The sequence below is a fragment of the Taurulus bubalis genome, assembly GCF_910589615.1.
Source record: "Taurulus bubalis genome assembly, chromosome: 3".
In the NCBI taxonomy this organism is placed as follows: domain Eukaryota; kingdom Metazoa; phylum Chordata; class Actinopteri; order Perciformes; family Cottidae; genus Taurulus; species Taurulus bubalis.
The window spans coordinates 21300415-21324124 of record NC_136591.1 but is presented as its reverse complement, the minus strand read 5'-3'; the positions used below and the strand labels follow the sequence as shown (position 1 = coordinate 21324124).

Here is a 23710-nt window from a genome sequence, read left to right as displayed (position 1 = left end):
AATATTCACATTAATGGACTGAAATTGACAATGTCTCAACCAGGGCTGAACGACCGATTGATGAATCAATTAGTTGATCAGTGGAAAATCAAGTAATTTTTTTATTAATTTTTAGGAAGAGAAAAAGCCTAGGAATGTATTATATGTGGGGTTTGGACTGTTGCTGTGACAAAATGAGTAGTTTGAACATCTTGAGCTCTTGTGATTGGCATTATGACTGTTTTCTGGCATTAAAGGATTAGTTCATGGCCTTCTTGAGATAAATAGTTTATATGACAATGGATGAAGTCTATAGACCTCAAAGAGAATACATCATGTCTACATTAATAAATAATTGACATACAATTACACTGATGTCGGATATAGGACGATCTGGTATTAGATACCGTTTAGTTCTTCATCTTTAAGTCGTGCTGCTTTGCACAATAATAAATATATAATAAAATCGAGCTTTAACAGAGCACCGCAATGTCCAAACGTTATCTCAGCAATGTCAAGAGTTTTCATTTTATTTCACCCATTTTAAATGGCTTGCAGGAGCCTAAAGAAGCCGCTGTGCTCCATCATAACCACATGTTAGATGTTTGAGTAGCTGTGTGCACCCCTTCACCCCCACGCCTTTCTGATGTTAGCTTGATGGGCCTGTGGCCGACTATTTCTGTGACTTTTTCAAACTGTTACTACGACATATATTATACACTCACAATTGGTCCGCAGTGGGGAAGTGAGAAATGAGCCAGAGCTGCAACACTATAGTCACTATATGTCATCCAGGAGGGACAATACCTCTTTTATGACAGACGGCTTTTTCACTTTGCTGCTATAAAGATTCAAGATTCAAGGTATTTTTATTGTCATATGCACAGATAACAGACAGTTACTCTGTACAATGAAAAGCTTATTTTGCTGGGTCCTCCTAACACACAGAATTACAATAAACTTAAGGTAAAAAAAACAAGGCACAAAATATGGTAACTATAAACTATAAACAACACAAACTACTTTTGAACGAGGACAACCTGTCGTCAAACTTTTTGCAACCCGTAATGGAAGGTTTCGGTTAAAACCGTGTGAAGAGAAGTTGTTTAATTTGTAGCAGATTCCTGAGAAAGCAATTTCAGCACAAAAATCAAACAAAACAGCAGTGCAGAGGAGCCATGCAGCAGGGGAGCTCCTCCTCCTTCTCCTCCTCCTCCTCCTCCTCCTCTGGCCCCTCAGCTGTCCCGGGACCCTGCTGGCCAGTGAAGCGAAGCCTCCAAACCAGGGTTCTAGCTAGGAGTCACGGGAAGGGCAAGCTCATTAATTATCTCTCCCTCTCTTCCTCCTTCCATCCTCCCATCACACCCTTCCTTCATTACCAGCAAGGTTAATCCCCCTTATCTCCCAATGAGGCTCATTTTTCATGGCTCCCTTTCTACGACACTTCCTTCCCTCGTCACCCCTTCTCCGTCCGTTTATACCCGCAATTCCGCTTTCTTCTCAGCAGCTTTTCATCTCCTGCTTCTGTTGCTAGTTTTGCATCATCCCACCCAGTTTTTTTCACTCTTCCTCCAATTCTATTTCCTCCTCTCCTCTCCTCCCATCCTTTCTCACTCTCCCCCTCCTATGCTTACCTTGAACAGGCTGTAGTGAGTGGAGAGAGTAGATCTATTACAGCTTATCACTAAAGGACAGGCCAACGCCGCACGGCGGTGAAATATGGCTGCTGTCACAGCTGCCGCCGAGCACGACCCGTGCACAGAGCTGTAAGGACAGGAGGGAGGAAGGAGGGAAGAGGAGGAGGGGGGATGTGTGTGGGGGGGGGGCGGTATCAGGCCCCTAATTCAAATTAATGGAAAGATTTTCAGGCTTGATGCCGACCGCTTGACAGTGATTTGGCACACAATTAACCTTGTCTCCCTCTCCCCTCTGCTCTCCCCGTCACCTCCTCGGTTTCCTTCGCCTGCCTTGTTTTCCCCGACTCTCTCCACCCCCCGTACACCTGTCACGCTACTTGACACAGTCTTATTGATTACGAACCAATTGGAGACGATGATGTTTTATTAGATAACTGACACTCCCTACTGTTGTGTGCCAATTGAATTAGCTCAGAATCACCAAAATCCACATAGCGTAACGCGATGTGCCTCATTTTATTTTATTTTTTAACACAAAATGATGCCACTTGCAAATTCATGGCACAGCTCAGAGGAAGTGTGAAGGCAATGACAATACCAGCAGCAATGATTAGTTGTAGTGGTTTTATTTGCAGCGGTTAACAATATTAATGCTACAAAAACATTATTTCCAGGTCGCGGCATCAAACAAATTTCATTGAGTCGTATTCATGTTGTATTGTTTAAAACCATGATTAAGAGCAGCGGATTAATCAGAGCTGTTTGTTTGAGTTTGTTTCACTTGTTTTGTGGCGTCAAACCACGTGACGCAACAAAAGTATTTAGTTTATCTGTGATGGAAATATTTTTCAAGCCAGAATGAGGATTTTTTTTTCTTGTTCTTCCTCCTATGCCAACATGGCTGTGGTTACACACACAATGTCTCAGGGTAAATGCTAACCCTCTCACAGTTGAAATGCTAACATTGATTTTTAGCGGGTCATATTTTACCTGGTTAGCATGCTGACGTTTTTTCTGAGAAGCACAAAACACAAAGTACTGCAGAGGCTGAAGAGAATATTTGAGCAGAATAGTCCCTCAATTGATCCTTTAGGGATCTCGAATATATGTGCCAAAGTTTATGGGAAAACAACCGGTATTTTGTTTGGTATTTGTTGACATATTTCAGTCTTGACTAACAAGTTTGAGCAGAAAAACATTGGCATTCCTCGAGCTATTTTCACGGAAATGTGAAACAATGTGAAACCATCAGGCAGCGAGAGAGATTTTAATTTAACTTGAGAGCCCTCAGTCAACGCTGCCGTCAGACATTTATTTAGCATCAAAACTCAGATCTTCTTGTATGGGTGAAAGAGAAAATACGTCTTTCAATAACCGTGGTCGCCCGGTTGAGCCACCATCTCAAAGATAAATAAGATGGGAGGACGGGAGTGTGTTTGCAGTGACAGCGTTCAGGTAGCTGAGCGACGGCGTCTACATGTATCCATGATGTCAGCACAACAAGCGCAGACGGTTGATGATTATCGCGGCTTCTCGGAGTCTCTACCTCAGCACACGCGTGACACGAGCGGGGACGAGCGTGACAGTTATGTGACGGACAGCGAGGCGTGAGCGCTGTCAAAGGGTGTCAAAGAACCTGCTGATGCGGCGTTTGTTGGGCGGGAGAGGGAGGTTAGGCAAACACCTAAAAGAAGTAGAAAAGACTAACGAGTATACGTTTGAATAACACAATGGGTTTAGTGTCGTCAGCATCCTCAAATTTACCATCAGGGTTTTATCTCTAAAATAAAAAATGGAAAAGAATCACATGAGTTAGTTTAAGTCATCACATAGCTCATGTGCGCACATTGTGAAGACTGTGCAGGTCATATCTAGCGGCCTCCATGGGGATTAGGCACGTATAACATATAATACGATTTTGAAAGATACATTTCTCCTGAAGAAAAGAGCAAAAATAATTTACACAAAGACAAAATGGACCAGGCGGACTGTCATTCATTACAGATGTAAAAAGGGTTAAACAGCTTTCAGCCATGCTGGGTTACAGTAGCTAATTTAGCCGCTTGAATTATATTCAGCTATACTGTACCCTATGGTCGCTACAGCTTTAACAAACCCATTCATTTTAATGATATTCTCTGGAACATATTTCTTTCTGAATTTTGAGCGGTTTCTACAGGCTTGTGAAAGCCACATGAGTTAGCATTGACAGGTGGGCGGGTAATTTGTGTGGATAGGGAGCTGAAAACTGACTTGAGACTATGGAAACATCAAGAAGGTGCAAAATACACTAAAAGTATGATGGGCACTTTCATAGAGGTGCAACCAAGGATGCTAATCCAGAGTGGAAAGTCATGATTTAAAAGCACACAGGGATTTGTAAAACAACTGAGATTGTGGAAAGTCACAAGATGTTTTAGTTGATGGATTTGATACTTGATGTTCTCACTGTAATGTAAGGACAACATCACTGAAACACAGTCAGATAAACACAAATTGCAGCTGTGTTTGATCATCGCGAAAAACTCTCGGATAGAGTTTAAAATTCACACAATAATCCCTGCAGCACATTTCCATTGTTCTAACGCAGCGTCCGAGTATGACAGCTAGAACAAAGCGGCGTGTCGCCCCTGATGTATGGAGGTGGCGATCCTTACAGTCCACACCACACAAAAAACGGCATTTGTGCATGCACAACATGCATGCGCACAGACTGTAGTTCAGCAAGTCACGCTGTAGCACCAGTTCCCCCGTGACTCACGACACCTCCGTGTAAAGGGCTTAACACAAGGTAGGAGGGGATAAGCAGCACCCCTGATGTTTAAGCTGCCTTCGCTTTGAAGCAGATGTGAGTGTGTGTGTGTGTGTGTGTGTGTGTGTGTGTGTGTGTGTGTGTGTGTGTGTGTGTGTGTGTGTGTGTGTCTGTGTGTCTGTGTGTCTGTGTGTCTGTGTGTTCAGTCTCACTCTGTCTTCGTTCGTGTGTACAGGCGCATGCTGGTGTGTTCATGCACCTCACGAGCGCCAAACCAAACGTCACGACTATTAATGTATCCTGATCAGCCCACTGAAAATGAAGCTAATCTGTTGCGAGGGAAATGGGGCAGGAATTAGCTCCTTCAATTCACCGCTGGTTTCCTTTTAGCGTCTGAGGTATCCCGCTCGTTTATCCCCCATGCATTTCCTATCTGCATCCCAACTCGCAACAACTAGTTGTGTAGACTCTGTTGCCCGACGTTCATTTTATTGCAAGTGATGATTGATTTCATACTTGTCACAAAGCCCTGATACACATGAATTGAAATTCCGGGCCTGAAATTTGGCACGTTTTTAGTTGATTGAAGTTGATTACACAGGAATTTCAATTTATCTCATTCAGTTTTCAGCCAGGAATGATTGAACTGAAATTGAATGTGCTGCACCCCAAAGTATCAGGGCTACCTCCATCAACCTCTCATGCAGCAGACTCTCCTGTATGTTAAGTGTAAATGTGTTTGTTCTTCTCGTAGACCATTGTTCGAGGGAACCGGCCGCCCAAAGACGCTTCCATCAACGGCCTTCTGGAGGATTTTGACAACATCTCAGTAACACGCTCCAACTCCCTGCGTAAAGAGAGCCCGCCGGGCCCCCACCAGCCTGGCAGCAGCTCCAAACCCTCCGGCAGCGGTCACCCCAACGCCCCGGAGGAGAATGGATTCAGCCATTACTATTCCCGCTACTCCTGTGACCTTGACACCTCCAGCAGGGACTTTTCTCTTGATCCCAGCAAGCCAAGCTTCTCTATAGATGGGGACTGGGCCGTTGGGAGGCACTATCGATTCACCAAGCAGAATGGTCACTCGTACCCCATTCGCAGCCCTTTCTACCCGGACGCCATGCCCCAAAAATCTGACTATGGCAAGCTTCCCCCGGACTACCACACCTACTTGGAGAGCAAAGGGCGCTCAGCTGACGAGGTGGCCTCCACGGTGGGGAGTGGCGTGGGCTCCAGTGGCTACTACCGGGCGTCCGTGGGCGGCTCGTCCAGCCAGGACTACCGGGACACTTCAGTGGGCACGCCGTCCCGCGCTTCGCTACACAGCGAGCAGATCAACTACCCAGACAGCGAGTGGAGCTACGGCGGCCTGCGGGACGAATACGAAAAGCGACCCAAGAGCTCCTATGTGGCGCAGACCAGCCCCACGCCGGCCATAAGGCAGCGGTCTCGCTCGGGCTCCGGGCTGCAGGAGCCAAACGTCCCCTATGCAGCCAGCGGGGCCTTTAAGAACCCGCCGCAGGCCCATCCATACAGCTCCTACACCTACCCTCGCCTCTCGGAGAGTCTCGCAAACTCACAGACCTTAACCAAGGTAACTACACCAAACACGAACCCACGCAGGCATTCTAGTAATTCTCTTCTTAAACATGAAAAGAGTTGCGATATGGATTTTGACAGTGTTTACTCGAAACTGCAGAGCATGTTGTATAAATGGCTACAGTGGATGAACAGGAAACGTGTTTCAACACAGCACGGCCGTGACAAGCCTGTAGAAACATTTCAGAGAAAATTACACAGACGTATCCCCACATTTAGTCCCACCTGCAGTCTCTTTTAAATATTCTGTCCTTTTCTTCTTGCTCCCTATGTTTCTAGTTCTCTCTGATTCTCGCTCTACTTTCGGCCTTCTTGCCGGATAGATGGTGTCAGCTATTAATCTACTCATCCCTGAAGGAGGCAGCCACATACAGAATTAGCCCTCTTTCGTGGCCACTGTCTCTGCACACAGATCAATTAAAGCTCATGCTGACCATCAAGCAGAGAGCTCTGAATTACATGAAAGAGTAACAGAGACAAGACAACGAGAGGCACAAAGGAAGGTAAAGAACAAAGAAGTGACTTCGCAGGAAGGAAGTGATAAAAGAAAGTATAAATACCAAAACCAGAGAAAGTCAAAGCAGGAAAAAAACATATTTTGATAGTAATTCTGTGGTTTTACTGTGATCAAATTGTATAAAACCTAAAAGTAAACAACAAAGAAAAAGTGCAAAGAATAAATAGAACGTAAAACAAAAAATCTGGTCACAAAAGAACACTTTTAGAATTAATTTATAAGAGAATATGGATTTAGCTCTTTTAAATATCTGAGGCATGATGTTCCGAAAGCAGTGGTTCTCAAACTGTGGGGCACGACCCTCTAGTGGGGTGCGGAGGTATTACAGGTGGGGTGCGGGAGGTGATGCTGTTTAAAAAAAAATATTTTTTATAATAAATAAATATATATAATCCTTTATTAATCCCACAGTAGGGAAATTATTCTCTGCATTTTACCCATCCTTAGTAATTAAGGAGCAGTGTGCTGCTGTGAAGCACTGGGGCTTCAGTGTCTTGCTCAAGGACACTTCAACATGAAACTATGAGGATGAACCGGCTACCTTGTGGTTTCAGGAGCTACATGATAACTTTACATAGTATAAAGGTACAAAGTACACAGACATAAAATGTCATTAATAAAAATAGTAATAAAAAAAAAACTTAAATTGGAGTAAAAGGTCTTGGTCTTTCGGTCAGATCTAATTTGTTAGAATAGTTTTATTTACACAGCTGTGTGTCATCTGCACAGAAGTTTTGTTTTGCAAATGATGCCAAGAGAATAAAACCAGACGCAGATATGAATCTTAACCAGTTCCACACATCATCGTATCGCTCCTCACCAAAGATGAACAAACCAGAAGATCTTGCAAATTAGCACCTCAAGATGATAAAAGTAAGTTTATGCTCAACAGATTGCCAGTAGCATATTGTTGAAGTGAGAAAGAAAAATTACAGTTAATTTAAACGTACAAAATTGAGTGTCGGTAAAATTACTAGCAACATGACGTGCTATTTATGTCATTTTTCATAGCATAAAGCTTCCCATCGGGTATGAAACAACTGCACTGTAAGTGCGTTGGCTTTGAGAGCGTTATGCAAGCTGTGATGTGCTCCACTGGAGCAGCTGGAGAGACCGAGACACCCAAGAGATTGTTCTCTGACATCAGCAAACAAACCTTCTACGCATTAGCGGCTGTGTAATGTAACCATATGTTTCCAATTTACTCGTGGCGATTCCTTCGCAGCAACGTTATTAAGCGGAATTGCATTTGCTCGAGTAGAAGATGTCCGATACGTCATACAGTTGTAGGGGGTAAAAGTGGTGCAATGCAACTGCAGGGGGACGGGGGGGAGTCACAGAAATCATTCTATAAGGTGCTCTTCATATCATTTCTGTATATATTCTTTTTAAATCATTCTCCAAAAGCGTTCAGTGCCCCGTTAGGCCCGTTAGAGGGGTGTGAGCATCGCCATCACAGCTTCTCCAGCATCCATGCTCCACGTGCAGGGAGACCATGGAGCTCAGAGAAAAACTGGGGTTTGCTGATGTAGATCCCAGGGTGCCTTGATGAAAAACCATTTAACCTGCATGCTTCAGTAAATAGCCACTCAGGATGAAGAAGAAAAAACTGCCACGAAGAATGCAAGAGTAGCAGGATTGGAAGTGATGCAGGGGAAGGTCATTTTTCTTACATATGGTCTGTTATTACCACTTTTGGAGTCGTCGTGCTTGAGGAGGCACATTTGCTTCCCTGAAAACAGAACGGTGTGTGTCGGGAATGTAATGATCTAATGGGACGCGGTCCCATGCAGAGCTTGTATATAGATCCAAAAAAAGATGTGATCTCCGTCTGTATATTACTATATTAAGTGTATTGTTCGTGTTTGGCTTGATGTTCTCTGTGGTTATTTTTAAATATAGGCCATAGTGAAGAGTGGGCTGAGGAATCATTGCATCCTAATTTGTCTTGTGATGTTTGGAGATTTCGCAGCAGTGGTATAAAAAAAAGAAACAAGGAGTCATCTGGCAGCTTAAGAATGACTATTCTTCTCGGCTCATGGACCTTGTAACAAACCCACCCGTCTCTCTCCACTCTCATTCTCTACCTTTTCTTCTCGTTCCCTCATTCAGCCCACTCACACCACTGAAGTAAATCCTTCTCTTTCCCTGCTGTTGTTGGGAGCCGTTGGGGATGTAGCAGTAGACAGCACAGTGACTTGGCCACACACAGATGCACAGACACACACACACACACACACACACACACACACACACACACACACACACACACACACACTTCCTCTCTCTCTCTCTCTCTCTCTCTCTCTCTCTCTCTCTCTCTCTCTCTCTCTCTCTCTCTGTGTGTTTCGTGGCGAGTGCGAGAGCTCAGTGCCGCAGCTCTCGGTGACAAATTGATGTTGCGGCACTTTCCCTTTCTGCAGCCTTAGCATAAAACTGGCCGAACGATGTTCCACCGCGGAATTCAATTTCACAGTTGAGTTAGGTTGTTGATTACCCTGCCAAACTCAGATTAATGCGCGTTTAACCAACATGGATCAGGAGACCCCTGGCTGACAGCCAGCCAGCGGTGCCGGCCAATGATGTGGGGGGGACTGAGCCGCCCCCCTCCTCCCTTACACCTGCCTGAGAGTGATTGATTCAAAGAGTTCACACCATGTAATTATACGCCATCCCAACACATCAGGGCTCCTCCTCCTCTCCTGCCCTGTCTTTTGTGTGTGTGTGTGTGTGTGTGTGTGTGTGTGTGTGTGTGTGTGTGTGTGTGTGTGTGTGTGTGTGTGTGTGCGTGTGTGTTGTGAGTGATAGTCACAGAGATAGAAACAAATAAAAGGAAAGAGAAATAGGGGGGGGAGGTATTATTATCATTCTCTCAGCCATGCTGGTTGAAGATTTTCTTTTTGGGAGGGGTGGAAAAGAGAGTAATAATTAATCTCCGCATAGTGGAGGCAGCTTGATCCACTATTGTCCGTACAGTCCAACCTGGACTATTGATATTTTAGCCATTACACTGCCATCTTCTTTGTATTTGGAAGATAAATTTAATCAAAATAACATTCTTTCTTTCGGTGCGTGCTGCAGTCCATTCAGTCCTCTGCGTGACTGATTGTCATCATCATCATCATCATATTATATAGCAGCAGAACATGCATGTATTGATTTATTTATAGTTTTGTTTTTTTACATTACTTTCCTCTGGCCAGCCATAATACTCATACATTATACACATCTTCACATGCCAATAAGGATACCACCAGCATTTAACACCTACAGAATATGACATAGTACATAGATACTTCCTTATGACTATAAAGTACTTCCTTATGAATTACTTCATATGTAGTCAAAGATGTATATGTGTGCATGCATTTGTGTGTATGGCTAAGAGGAGACTTCTAGTTGTGTCCCAGATTCGCATGCTCCCTGGGCTCCTGGTTGATGAATGGAGAAGTTGAGAAGCATCGTAGGGTGGTATTGATAAAGTATGGTCTCTGTCCCGTGGACTAAATGTCCTCCATTAGGTCTGTCAAGGGCTAATGTACCTGCAGACATCCCTGGAAGTTAAGCTGGCAGTTCACTGTGGACAAGCATTTACATTGACGCCTCCAACACAGTAACATCTTCCAGTACTTCAAGTATGCCAATGCTCCCAGTGCACACACAATTCAGGGCTTTTACTTTACACTTTGATCCACCAATCAAATAACCTTGACCTTGTTCTGTTTTCTCCAGGGTGACTACGAGCGTCCGGCCCGTGATGGCAGCCCCCAGGTGACAGGGGGTGACACCTATCCCCGAGGGCCTCTCAAGCAGCCTCAGAGCCACATGAAGCCGCCGGGCTACCCCCCAGCACACCTGCCCTACCCTCCTGTCTTCCACCATTACAAACCTTCACCCTACCATCACCCCCCCTCCCAGCCCAGCCCACCGTACACCCCCCAGGTACAGTGCGATCACTGTTTTCTCCTGTTGGTAAACATTTTACCAGAAGGATCCAGCATAAGCCTTTTTAGCTGTTCTTATTCTCAAGTGAAAACCATGTATTTCAAAAGTTATTGTCGTTATTTTGACGAACAAAAGAAAATTTGTGTTTTTGACCAATTGTCAGCTCAAAAATTCCTTTAAACATACACTTCATGTTGGAAATGATCAATATCTCTCTGATTCTCAGTCACTCTGTCTGTGTTTTAAACACAGGGGGCCTACTCACAGCCTTCGTCACCCTACATCCCCCCGGGGGCCTACCCGCCTCCTTCCTGGGGGTCCAGCTCGGACACCCAACCCTCCAGAGTCTCTCATGAGCAATTCAGAGCCGCACTCCAACTGGTGGTCAACCCAGGTGGGAAATGAACAATAATCAAGTGAAAATAGCTTACGTAAACCTTTTTTTTAATTATTATTATGTCGCTGTGTCGAACTTGAGCTACTCTTGTGTTCGCCTGCAGGCGACCCTCGGGAATACCTGGACAGCTTTATCAAAATCGGCGAGGGCTCCACGGGCATTGTGTGCATCGCCAGCGAGAAACACAGCGGCAAGCAGGTGGCCGTGAAGAAGATGGACCTCAGGAAACAGCAGAGGAGAGAGCTGCTCTTTAATGAGGTGCGAAAGACGGACAGAGCTGAACACAGTGCATCTCGAGCTTGTGGCTCTGGCTAACATTGCTGCATGTTATTAGTTCGTACAACACATTCACTGTAGGTCTGGTTTTGGATGTGATGAACGTGAGAATTAGGAGAGTTTTGATTCATTTGGAGGCTCGATGCTGGATGTTGTGCTGCTCCTTGTAGGCCAGCTGGACCCAGAGCATGACACCCACTCCCCACATGTGAGATCAGAGCTAACGTTTGTCTGACTGCTGAGAGCTCAAACAGGGAGCAGCGGCAGAGACGGAGCCGCTTTAAATAGCGCCGTTAAACATGGCTTGTTTTCTGTTAAATACATATAAATATATCTTGCCATCGCACAGCAAAACAGCAGCTTGCTTGCTAATGAAAAAGAAAAACACACACAAGTTCACTTCTGCTTCTCGTTCCCTGACACATATCGATGGCAATCAAACCGCGAGCACATTTTGTACATGCTCGCAAAGGAAATTATTCATAACTGTCTCCGTTCACGGTATGCAGACTATTGAAAATAATGAGCTCCGTATCATTTGCACTTGAACATATTAAATAAATTGAAATAAATCATATTTGCAGACAAACTTCCTGATTGCTTGTTCAGCGGCGAAAATGTGAACTGAGTGAGGGGCGAATCTTATCAAGCAATATTGCACTGATTCTATTTAATGTCTGAGTGTGTTTGTGTGTGAGAGAGCGAGAGAGAGAGCGAGAGAGAGAGAGAGAGAGAGAGAGAGAGAGAGAGACAGAACTAATTTGCTTTGTGTAATCGTATTCATTTCTGAATATAATCCTTTTATAGTCAAGCCTCCAGAACATGTTTACATTGGAAAAAAGGAAAGTTAAATTAATAGATAATTAAAAATGACATGACAAAATGTAATACGTTATTGAAATAGTATATGATTTATTTGTAAACATATATATTATTAAATGAATATATTATTTATTGCAGTCATAACATGAATCCATATATTTGATTTAGTGTATCAAAACAAACAGTTTTGAATTGAGCAAATATTATCGTTATTATTAATATTATGGCAGTTATTATTGCTGAAACAATAATACCCGTTACATGAAGATATACAGAATAAAGTCCTCTCTGTCTCTGTGCTTCAGGTGGTGATCATGAGGGACTACCATCACGAGAACGTGGTCGACATGTACAACAGCTACCTGGTGGGAGACGAGCTGTGGGTCGTCATGGAGTTTCTCGAGGGCGGGGCTCTCACCGACATTGTGACTCACACCAGGTAACACCTCTCTTCAATATCGAAATACACAAGACCCTCCTTGCTTTAAATACCAGGATGTGATTGAGTTATTGTTAGTGTGTCGAACTTTTATTGTGAAAGGTAAGAACGGAAGGAGTGAATCTGCTCTGCCTTCATCAGAGTAATTACGTTTGTAAACCATCATGTACATTTATATATATATATATATATATATATATATATATATATATATATATATATATATATATATATATATGTGTGTGTTTAAATGCTGCGACACACAGAGGAAGCCACCATATGGAGTCCATTTTTATTTTACATTTCTGAATGACAGAATGCCTAAGATGTTCTGGTGATGCTCTGGTAATGGTGGCGACATCAAACAGATGAACTGGGAACCAGCAAGTAAAGCTGTTGTGCATTTGATAGTTTTTGAATTATTGTTCTCCAACTTTTCCTAATTGCCTCTCTGTTGTTGAGTCGTGTTTCTGAGCCGCCGCCGCCTCATTGTTTTAAGCTTACTTTGTGCTTGGTGTTTAATTACAGTCATTTGCATGGAGTGTCAGCATTAGCGCTGCGCGGTGTCGGGTGCTAATAACACGCTTTGGCGAGGCTGAGCACCGCTGCTGCCGTGAAACGCTCTCCCACACAGATGTTTGCCTGTGTGTGTGTGTGTGTGTGTGTGTGTGTGTGTGTGTGTGTGTGTGTGTGTGTGTGTGTGTGTGTGTACTTCAGAGAGAGAGTTTCAGTTCACGCATGAGAGCTTTTAGAAGTACTAATGAAAATCTCAGTAAAGAGGAGATTATTGGGCACGCGTGTTCTCTCTTTTACTCCCCTCCCCCCATTTTTCTGTGAATGTGGACCTTTTTATGCTTTCAACAAGATGCTCTTGCACTTTTCAACATCAGAACAAAGACACAAAGAAATGACAACATGTTTGTTAGATTGATCTTAGTAGCTAAAACTTTTTTGAGTTTACTCAGCAACCATACAAGCTGACCACTTGATTTAATTATCAGGCGTTTTACATCTGCATGGTAATAATATAAGAAATATGGCAGTGTGTTTTTTACTTTATATTTATATTTGTCCAGGTGAAGGCTTTGTGCTATTTCTGTTAGCCTTTTTTTGTGGAAATAACTGCCTTGCGTCGTGTAAGCCTCATCAGCATGAACACACACACACACACACACACACACACACACACACAAAGGCACGTTAGAGAATAGAATGGGCGTCCGTCTTCCTGAACTATTGCAATCACGTTCAGATTTCAATTATCCTTAAGAGTTTGTTAATGAGCTGCACTTCACAGGGACTTGAACCAATATAAGTGCGAAAGCATATGTTTGTGCGTGTGTGTGTGTGTGTGTGTGTGTGTGTGTGTGTGTGTGTGTAATTCTCCCCCTGACAACCTTTTCAGGCTCATTAAAAATGCTTTTCACAATTTTCTATTTCAGTGATTCTGTTGTCTGGGGGGGGGTGTAAGGCGGGGCAGTAAGAGGTGAATTGTTTTTTGCAGACACGTCTCCATCCCGTTCACTTTGAGTTAGCCAGTTGTTTTTCCACCAGCATAAGGCTCATTTCTCATTTATCTTTTGTGATTGTAAATGCATACATGTCTGATTATAAAATCTGCGTGTGTGTGTGCGTGTGTACACACGCGCATGTGTGTGTGTGTGTGTGTGTGTGTGTGTGTGTGTGTGTGTGTGTGTGTGTGTGTGTGTGTGTGTGTGTGTGTGGTGGCCTGGGGGTTGTTTATAAGTGACTCCTCCAACAGTGAGATGTTGTGTTGAGAGTGTGTTAAGAGTTAACGATGTATACTGTGTGTGTGTGTGTGTGTGTGTGTGTGTGTGTGTGTGTGTGTGTGTGTGTGTATTCTCTATGCATTAACATGTGCATGTACTACACATGTATATGTTTACTATGCTCGCAAATGAACATTTCTCTATTTCTGTACATGTATGTGACGGCAGCTCAGAGCGCACACACACACACACACACACACACACACACACACACACACTCATAAACACACGGCATGGCCCGGCCAGCTGGGTCTAGATGTCAATGTTCAGTGGAGCTGGGAGTTTCTGTGTGAGCTCAGTCAGACGCACTGCATCGCCCTGTCTCTCCATATGGGCCCCCCCCCCGCCCCCCTCAACCCTCTGCACATCACAGCTCCAGTCGCTGCCGGCTACACAGGGGCATTTCTGCTCCATTTTAGTTGAGTTGGACTGTAATCTCTCTAAAATGATAGCAAAATCTGGAACAGTGATAATTTCTACCACCCAAAAAAGTGTGTTACGATTTAAATGATATCTTCTTCAGGTGGTAGATGTATGTTCCTTTTGTTGTGTGATGTGTAGATTTACAAATACTTAAAAATAAAAAAATAAAAATGTACCTCTTTCCACAATGCCTCACAAAGAAAGTACAGCAAATTACCTAACAACACATGGATTAAAAAAGATTAATATAAAACACTTGAAAATAAATATACTTTGATAAATAAGTGATTAGAAAAATAGTTTGTATTTAATTACAATGACAAGTTATCATGAACGTTAAGTTGCTATTTACTACATCACAAGAGAGTGAAACAATACAACAAATATATAAATGTATATAAAAGCATAATAAATACATGAAAAGAGTAAAAGACCCAACACTGCACTTCCAAAAATCCATCTAGCCTCACCTCCCCTCAAACTACAATACCCTTCCTATATGACTCCGCCTCTTTTTTGTACAGTCCTTAAACGCCTCTCACATTTACAGGTTGTAGGCTTTACATCCTCCACTCTGATTTATCCAGTTATTTTCTGTATATCTGGACAGATTCAATGTTTCAAATTGAAAGTAGTCTTAACTTTTAAGTTTGTTGTTCTTATTACATTTCAACATGTCCAATATGGTCCCAGATGCCGTCGTCTACTCACATAGTCACTGCTGCTGACACGTATGAATGTGCGTTTTTCTCCTCGCAGGATGAACGAGGAGCAGATCGCTACGGTGTGTTTGTCGGTGCTGAGGGCTCTGTCCTACCTGCACACGCAGGGCGTCATCCACCGCGACATCAAGAGCGACTCCATTCTCCTGACCAGCGACGGCAGGGTAAGCGCACACGAGGATTGCGAGTGTGTTAGATATATTATTCATTCACACACCTCACATCGGGATGTTTATTAAACCCGAATGTCCCTGTTACATCAGGTATTAATAACCAATGTTCCTCCCTTGTTCCTGTCACTGATGATTTCAGTCACACACACATACACACACACACACTCTCACTGACCTTCTCCATGGGTGCCACTCGTCAACAGCCAGTGCCAGAAAACTCATCATCATCATCAAATACCACTCGTGCCCCAGTAATTAAATCCCGCCTAATGCCTCCTAACGAGCTGATAAGACGTGATTAATTGAAGGCTAATTAAGCGCTAATATGGGAGATTAGTGTCTTCTATGAAAGCGCTTTCCCTCACAATGGGCTCACAATGGGTCAGTGCACTTCTTGACATCCGACATGGAGGTTCTGCACTAATACGATCTGTGCTGTGCGTCCGCACACCTGCGTGGCGTTTTGCTCGTGTGTGTTTTTTGCAGATCAAGCTATCAGACTTCGGCTTCTGCGCCCAAGTTTCCAAAGAGGTGCCCAAGAGGAAGTCGCTCGTGGGAACGCCCTACTGGATGGCACCGGAGGTCATCTCTAGACTACCTTACGGGACCGAGGTGAGGACACCAGACACACAGACACACAGACACACAGACACACAGACACACACACACACACACACACACACACTGATGATGGCATACTCTTGTGTTTCACTGCGCTGACTTTGGCTCCAGCACTCAGAGTGAATGTTTTCGTGTGTGTCCAGGTGGATATCTGGTCTTTAGGCATCATGGTGATCGAGATGGTGGACGGAGAGCCGCCTTATTTCAACGAACCCCCTCTGCAGGCCATGAGGAGGATACGAGACAACCTGCCCCCTCGGCTAAAAGAGTCGCACAAGGTACAAAAAACACAAAAACAGTCAATTTTAGTTTACTTCTTTTACTAAATGTGTCTTTTATTGTTTTTCTATCAGACACAGGTGAGGGTATAACCGCTTATAGATGGTGTATTTTGACTTGTTTTCTCATTTTTATTTTATAAAATGGTTCTTACTCTTATTGCTATTCAAGTTTTCCCTGGTGTCAGTATTACTCATTACACACTTTCTAATATTACTTATTATATATTGTTTATTTGTGTTTGTATTATTTTATTTATTTATAAGATAGAAGTGTAACAATCCCTTTTGGGATTGTTACACTTCTATCTTATCTTTTCTCTTTGGACATTCATCATACATGTAGATGAAGGGAAGGGTCAAAGATGCATAACTTGATGCATAACTAAATTAAGTTTGTATGGTTGACCTGACCTTTTGAGGAAGGTCATGCCTGAAACATAACTCAAATTGCAGTGATTGTTCGTTACATGAGTGCAACTTTTTTTTTTAAATAAGCTTTTTATGAACGATGAGTTTACGATGATTTATGAGACTATTTATGACTATTACCTCTGTTCTGCTTTCTAAAATATAAAATTTAGAATTTTCTTAAAAAATAATGAATCTCACAGGCAGAGTGTGCGAGGAAGTCAGTGGACTGCAGTTGTCTTTTCTAATTTCATGATAAATCATCCATGAGCATCCCTTCTGTTACTGTAGGGGTGGAAAATATACGGTTATTGAATTTGACAAGCCAAAAAAACTGAATACCGTTGCTCAGTTTTAGCATTTCAGCTTGAATAGAATGCCTTGAACTCGTCTGGGTTTCATGTTAATTGATTTGTTTGAGCGATAGTTATTTGGCAACATTATAGGCGACAGTCAGAAATTAACACAACAGTTTGTTTACATAATATACATCTTGCTATCAAATATGGTTTAAGAATCTACAGATATGTCTGGAAATATGGGACCCTGGGACTGAAAGCATTTCTTCGCGTCCTCAGGTGTCCTCGGTGCTGCGGTCCTTCCTGGACCTGATGCTGGTGAGGGAGCCCTCGCAGAGAGCCACTGCCCAAGAACTCCTCCAGCACCCCTTCCTCAAGCTCTCTGGACCCCCGTCCTGCATCGTGCCCCTCATGAGACACTATCGCCACCGCTGACCTGCTGGCCCCGAAACCTGGCCCCTCCTCCACACAAAAAACAACAACAACAACGCACACATACACACACACTACCAGGGTGGCACTGCCCTCAACCAGCCGAACCACCCCATCGCTTGGTGGAGCGCCACTAACACTCACACCTGTAACCGTGAAGTAGATTAGCTAGAGGAATATCTAAGAAATAACACTTTTAAAATAAATAAAAAGACGAAGAAGAAGAAAAAATCAATTTTGAAACTATGATCTGGAGTAGAAGAGTTTCCAGAGGAGCTCACTAGTCGTCCAGTAGAAACGTGTGGGCTGGCTCGCCTCATCTTCTCTCTTCCCAGACTGCGAGTCCTCGGCTCCATGTAGAGTTGTTGTAGTAGCCATCAGCGAGGGCTCCCAGAGGGGCGTGGCGAGCTGCTGGCACGGCGGAGGAACCTCTGGGGTGTGCGGCGGCGCTCTGCTCCAGACCCGAGCAGTGGAGAGGTGGTCTTTGACTGGTCCTGACTGGTCCTGATTGGTCTTGACTGTTGGACGGCTGCTGGTCAAACAGGGACGAGCTATCTCGTATCTCACACACTAACAGTGAAAATGTATTTTAGAGAAACTTGTAAGTTTTTCTGTACAGTTTTGATAATTTGCAGTATTTTATCGTGTCGTAACCATTGTGATATGAGCAGTATTAAATAGTTTCTGCAGAGATCTTTCCTACTGTTTATAATCCAGTTTTTGCTTAAAGATACAAGAGATATCCCAAATAAACCCACCTAAACCTAACTGTTACTAAAAATACTAAGTATATTTATTATCTTACATTTGTAGACAGAACTTCCATTAAGTGTTGGAAAAAAAGGGTAATGTCAGAATTTTGTATGACGTTTTAAAGTGTTTATTTATTTATTGGAATAGAAGGATTCTTTTGGTAGTGTGGCCTTTTCTTCTTTCTTTTTTTGGGGGGGGAGCGGTTAAAATTTTACATTTCTAAAAGCGCATCGCAGACAGTGCTATCAGTTGTTATATCATCCAAGCAATACCCCGATCCTATTTATGAAGCCCTGTATTTATGATACTGTAATTACACCATGCATTTAAATGTAGCAAAGGAGGAGTGGATTTGACGGAAGGGGAAAAAAAGAAAAGATTTACTCCATGCAGACCTGTTTTCTTTTATATTTCGAGTCTCATCCTGTTTCTATAAATGCCAAGAGGCGCCCATCCAAGACACCCGCCTCCCGCACAGATTTTAGGATGCCGATAAAAGGTCTCGTTTTCTACTCACATCCTCACTGTCATCATCTCACTCCTTATCCTCACCTCAGTCAGACGCACTACTCGCTATCACTGGAACTGTGCTGCCATTCCCATCTCTGGTCGGACTGGGAGAACAGTGTAATCCTGCTCCCCACATCGTTTTTTACCCATCGTTCACTGTGATATGTAAATACGACTGTGCATACGTGGATGTGAGTGAGTGAGTGAGTGTGTGTGTGTGTGTGTGTGTGTGTGTGTGTGTGTGTGTGTGTGTGTCAAAGAGCAAAAGAGGTAGAGCGTGTTTATCTCTGTACAACATCTGAAAGTGTGTGTGCGTGCGCTGCTGGCTAATCCTTGACAATGTGTCAAGACTTGAATGAGTAACACTTATCTGTGGTGTTGGCTTGTACAGTGATATTGCATGTTTGTTATCAGTGAAGCTGGTTTCAATTAAAAAATGCCCATAAAACATTGAGATGTGTTGCATGGATTTTTCTTTCATCACCCTGTGGTCTCTTCTTCTTCTTCTTCTTCTTCTTCTTCTTCTTCTTCTTCTTCTTCTTCTTCTTCTTCTTCTTCTTCTTCTTCTTCTTCTTCTTCTTCTTCTTCTTCTTCTTCTCTGTGTCTCATATCAAGCTGAGATTCTTTTCCTTTTTTTTTAAACAGCACACTGTCAGATTATTCAAGGAAGTCCCTTTCAGTCATCAACAGTTTTATTTTCTCTTTGTTGTTTGGGTCTTCCATATTCTATAAATTCAACAGTTCTCATTTCCAACTATTTCACCCTAACTTCACCTCCGAAGAGAGAAGCAGAAAGACCCATCCATGGATCGGCGTCGCCATAATATATGAGGTGATTTCTCTTTCTTCCCTCGAAGCCATTTCCCTCTGAAACACTATAATGGGATATTGATTTAGCTTGGACAGAGAATGGAGCCTCTCTCTCAGAGGAAGATACATCCGCTGACAGCCCAGTAAATATAAGCACAAGTACTGGTGGGACTGCAGGGCATCAATGAGCATCAAACTCAAGACTGTGGAGTCCCTGAGTTACTGTTTAGGTGAATAGTGTAACACATTTACACATTCTCAACAGGCCAACTGCTCCAAACAAAGCAGGTCAGCATCACATTAAAGGTACAGGTGACTCAATTTGTTGCCAACGAGGTGCGTTGTTGGTCTTACACAAGCTTCAAATGCCATTAATTAATATATATATATATATATTAAATATATTTGAAATGTTATTTTCCTTTTGACGCGCAGGTGTAGTTAATATAATTAAATAATAGCTTCATCAGAGCAATGTAATGGAAGACAATGAGGTCATGCTCTCTGATTTGAAGGTGTTTCATTACGCAAAGCAATTAAGTTGAATTAAAAATAAATAATAAGACATTTAGTGTTTCTCGCTCTAAATTGTACAAAGTGGAGAAGTCTCTGGTGGGTTTTGACCATTTAGGGATGCATGGCTCAGCGGCGTTATTTCCCGGGTTACTTAAACGAGCTGTCTTCATTAATTAATGATATTTGTTACACCTTTGTGTTTCCAACTACCTCACATGTCCCAATACCTGCTGCGAAAAAGGTAATAGAATATTATGATATATATATATATATATATATATATATATATATATATATATATATATATATATTTTTTTTAATTTATTAGAAACCTAAACCATATCATCGTTAAAAAGTTGACAACTGCATTGTTATAACAATTGTTTCAAAATGAGGAAGAAAAACGGATTCAAGCTAGAAGGCGAATCCATTGTTGGAAGTGAATGAAGCTCAGCGACAGGTGAGTTTTCTAAAGGTAGCAGTTGGCTGTATCGTTGTAGATTTATTGTCTATTTAGTTGGACATATAGGCTCATTCATCTTCTTAGTTGTGGGAATTGAGTACGAGCTTTTTAATTAAAAAAAATTAAATAAACTTGTGTAACGTGTTGTACTGTTGAGTGTCGCAGGTTGTGTAAAATGTCACCTCCGGCCATTGTTACTGTATTTTCATAGCTACCTCAGTGTCGCGTGACTGTCGCTGTGTTCAGGTCAGCTGGAGGAGGAGATGGGATTAATCTTGCATTGGTTTGATTTTAACATAATTCAAATAGGGCCTTTAGTTGAGCCTGATCACTTTCTGACCTCAACTCTTTCGATCATGATGCTTTTCCCCTCCATGTTTACATTTGAGCAGTTACAAAAAAACACCTAAACTCAAATGGTTCAGGAGGACACGTTAGGACTTCCAAGTAGATCAACTCAAATTTGACTTTTTCCACTTGTTTATCATCACATGACTGTGTGTGGCCATTGCAGACAAACTGCTGTATTATGTGAATGAATGAGTGAGTGTAACCCAAGATTGCCCAACTCCCCGTCTAGATGCAAATGGGCGTCTTAAAAAACAAAACACACTTCATTTAAATGCAGGCTCAAGGTCATAATATCAGACGCCAAAAGCAAAATGAACCTCACCAAGTTGCTGTCCTTGTAGCAGCAACTGAGTGGCAGCGATGTACTCAGCAGTGTATGTCCTTGTATCGTTAATTACTGTGTCAAACACTAAAAGTGAGTCAAAAGGTCCACTGTGTCTTTGGCTGCAATTTAGCGGCCGTGGCTCAGCAATGCAACTGTGTTGTCACTAGTAAAATGTTATTATGTTCATCATATTACATGAAATTAGGTCTCTGCATTTAACCCATCCATAGCAATTTGGGAGCAGTGGGCTGCTGAGAGGCGCCCGGGGAGCAACTGGGGGTTCAGTGTCTTGCTCAAGGATATTTCGACATGCGAACTATGGGGAGACTGGGGATCGAACCATGAACCTTGTGGTTGCAGGACGGCCACTCACGACCCATGAGCCACAGCTGCCCCTATGTAGTGAGTGAACAGGTGACAGTTGGCAGTAAATTGCAGTATAAGGTGTCAAACTGTATACTGCAATTTAAAGGTATACTGCGATTAAAGGTGTTTTTGATAAAGTAGGAGTCACCGCAACTACAAGCGGTCCTCGAACATGCAGCCACAACTGGCCACCCAAAATGTGAGATTATTCGTGAACAGACACATGTTTAACCTCACAGGCACACACAACCGATAAGATGATCCTAAAATCCTAAAGAATTAAAGGATGCTTTACCTTTTTTTCATGATGATGATGATGCTTTCCTCCTCTCATTCAGACTCTGGCGGTATGTTCCGCCTGTTGTATGGCTCCACTGATGTGAGCAAATCGTCCATATTTATGTATTTTCGACCAAAGGCATTGAAATTGTAGATATTTTTTGTTTGTTAGCTTTCTGTAAAAAAAACAACATACTGATGTGTTTTATTTTTTAAGAAGATGCAGGTCTTCAGGTGGAGTGGTCGTCCTATATGGGTCAACCTTTAAGGTCCCCTGCTTTGTGAATGGTCGATCATTCTGGTTGATCAAACTATGTTCTAACACGCTCTCGTAAGAAATCGCATTAAAATCTTGTTCAAATTGAAAAGGATGATATCAGAATGTAATTGATTGCCGACCCATTTTCTTAACAAAAAAGACAATTTCTTCAAGATCTCTTCCAACAACCACTCGACTTATGAGTGAAAAACTGTGATGAAGAGCTGATGTATTGCTGGAGCTGACACAAATGCTCTATTTATTTCCAATCAGACTTTTTCATATTGCATTTCCTTCAAAGTCAAAGAGTCGGTGGGCAAAATCAATACTTCTTCCATGTCTCCTCCTCTGACGGGGTATCGGTCAACTTTTTTCCCATTGTGCTATTTTATTTGTAGTCTTGTTTATTTATATATATGTATGTATGTATGTGAATATATATATATATATATATATATATATATATATATATATATATATATATGTGTGTGTGTATATATATATATATATATATATATATATATATATAAAATATCAGAAACATCTGGTTTTTAATGAAATATCTACATATGTATATGTGCATAGAGGCCCATTTCCAGCAACTATCACTCCAGTGTTCTAATGGTACATTGTGTTTGCTAATCGCATAGAAGACTAATGGATGATTAGAAAACCCTTGAAAACCTTTGTGCAATTATGTTAGCAGAGCTGAAAACAGTCATGCTGGTGAGAGAAGCTATGGCCTTCCTTTGAGCTAGTTGAGTATCTGGAGCATCGAGTTCGATTATACTCTCAAAATGGCCAGAAAAAGAGAACTTTCATGTGAAACTCGCCAGTCTGTTCTTGTTCTTAGAAATGAAGGCTATTCCATGTGAAAAATTGCGAAGAAACTGAAGATGTGTCTGGGTGAACCCAAACTTTTGAGCGGTAGTGAATATTAATTTTATTATATATATTTTCATATATATTTTTTCATATATATGTATTTATATAAAATATATATTTATTTCATAGATATATAAATCGTTTTAGTTTGTATGTATATGTAGGGTTTAAAAGATTGAAGACTGTGTGCTGTAATAATGTGATGGTTAATAAGAATAACTTAACAGCTGTGTAGAGGTGATTCCAGCAATTTATTTCAATGAACAGAAGAATACTGCACAAGATTGCATCAGCAGAGGTGTATGCATAGACTTTGATTCTGAAAATATTATACACATATTTTTTTTTATTTGATAACCTCTCTTTTCATAAACACTTTCATATGGCGTTCTGATCAAATTCTTCACTTTTTAGTACAGAATTTTTGTCAGATGTTTATGTATTTCTTTCTTTCTTTTTTTTGATATGTTCCATACATCGGTGTGGAGAAACGATTTGTCGAAGTCAAAGCAAAAAACATCGCAACTCTGAATGCCACTGCACTGCACACACTACAAGACTGTCCACTGTGAAACACTATGGCTGCATTAAAAAAATCTAAATAAAAGTTCAAAATTCTTGAACAAAAAAAATATACATATCAAGATTAGCGAGTACAGAACCAACAATATGTATTCAAAT

General features: G+C 42.1%; 1 protein-coding gene across 1 annotated transcript in view; it reads left to right on the top strand.

Annotated features, from left to right (window-relative positions):
• Window positions 1-17882, top strand: part of pak5 (p21 protein (Cdc42/Rac)-activated kinase 5) — a 47437-nt gene extending 29555 nt beyond the window's left edge. Inside the window, exons 3-11 of the mRNA XM_079216327.1 lie at window positions 5123-5962; window positions 10217-10426; window positions 10682-10823; window positions 10930-11084; window positions 12230-12363; window positions 15336-15462; window positions 15958-16083; window positions 16236-16370; window positions 17360-17882. Of these exons, the coding sequence (XP_079072453.1) occupies window positions 5123-5962; window positions 10217-10426; window positions 10682-10823; window positions 10930-11084; window positions 12230-12363; window positions 15336-15462; window positions 15958-16083; window positions 16236-16370; window positions 17360-17515 (2025 nt within the window). The 3' untranslated portion in view covers window positions 17516-17882. The remainder of the gene's footprint in view (window positions 1-5122; window positions 5963-10216; window positions 10427-10681; window positions 10824-10929; window positions 11085-12229; window positions 12364-15335; window positions 15463-15957; window positions 16084-16235; window positions 16371-17359) is intronic.
• The last annotated feature ends 5828 nt before the right edge of the window (window positions 17883-23710 follow it).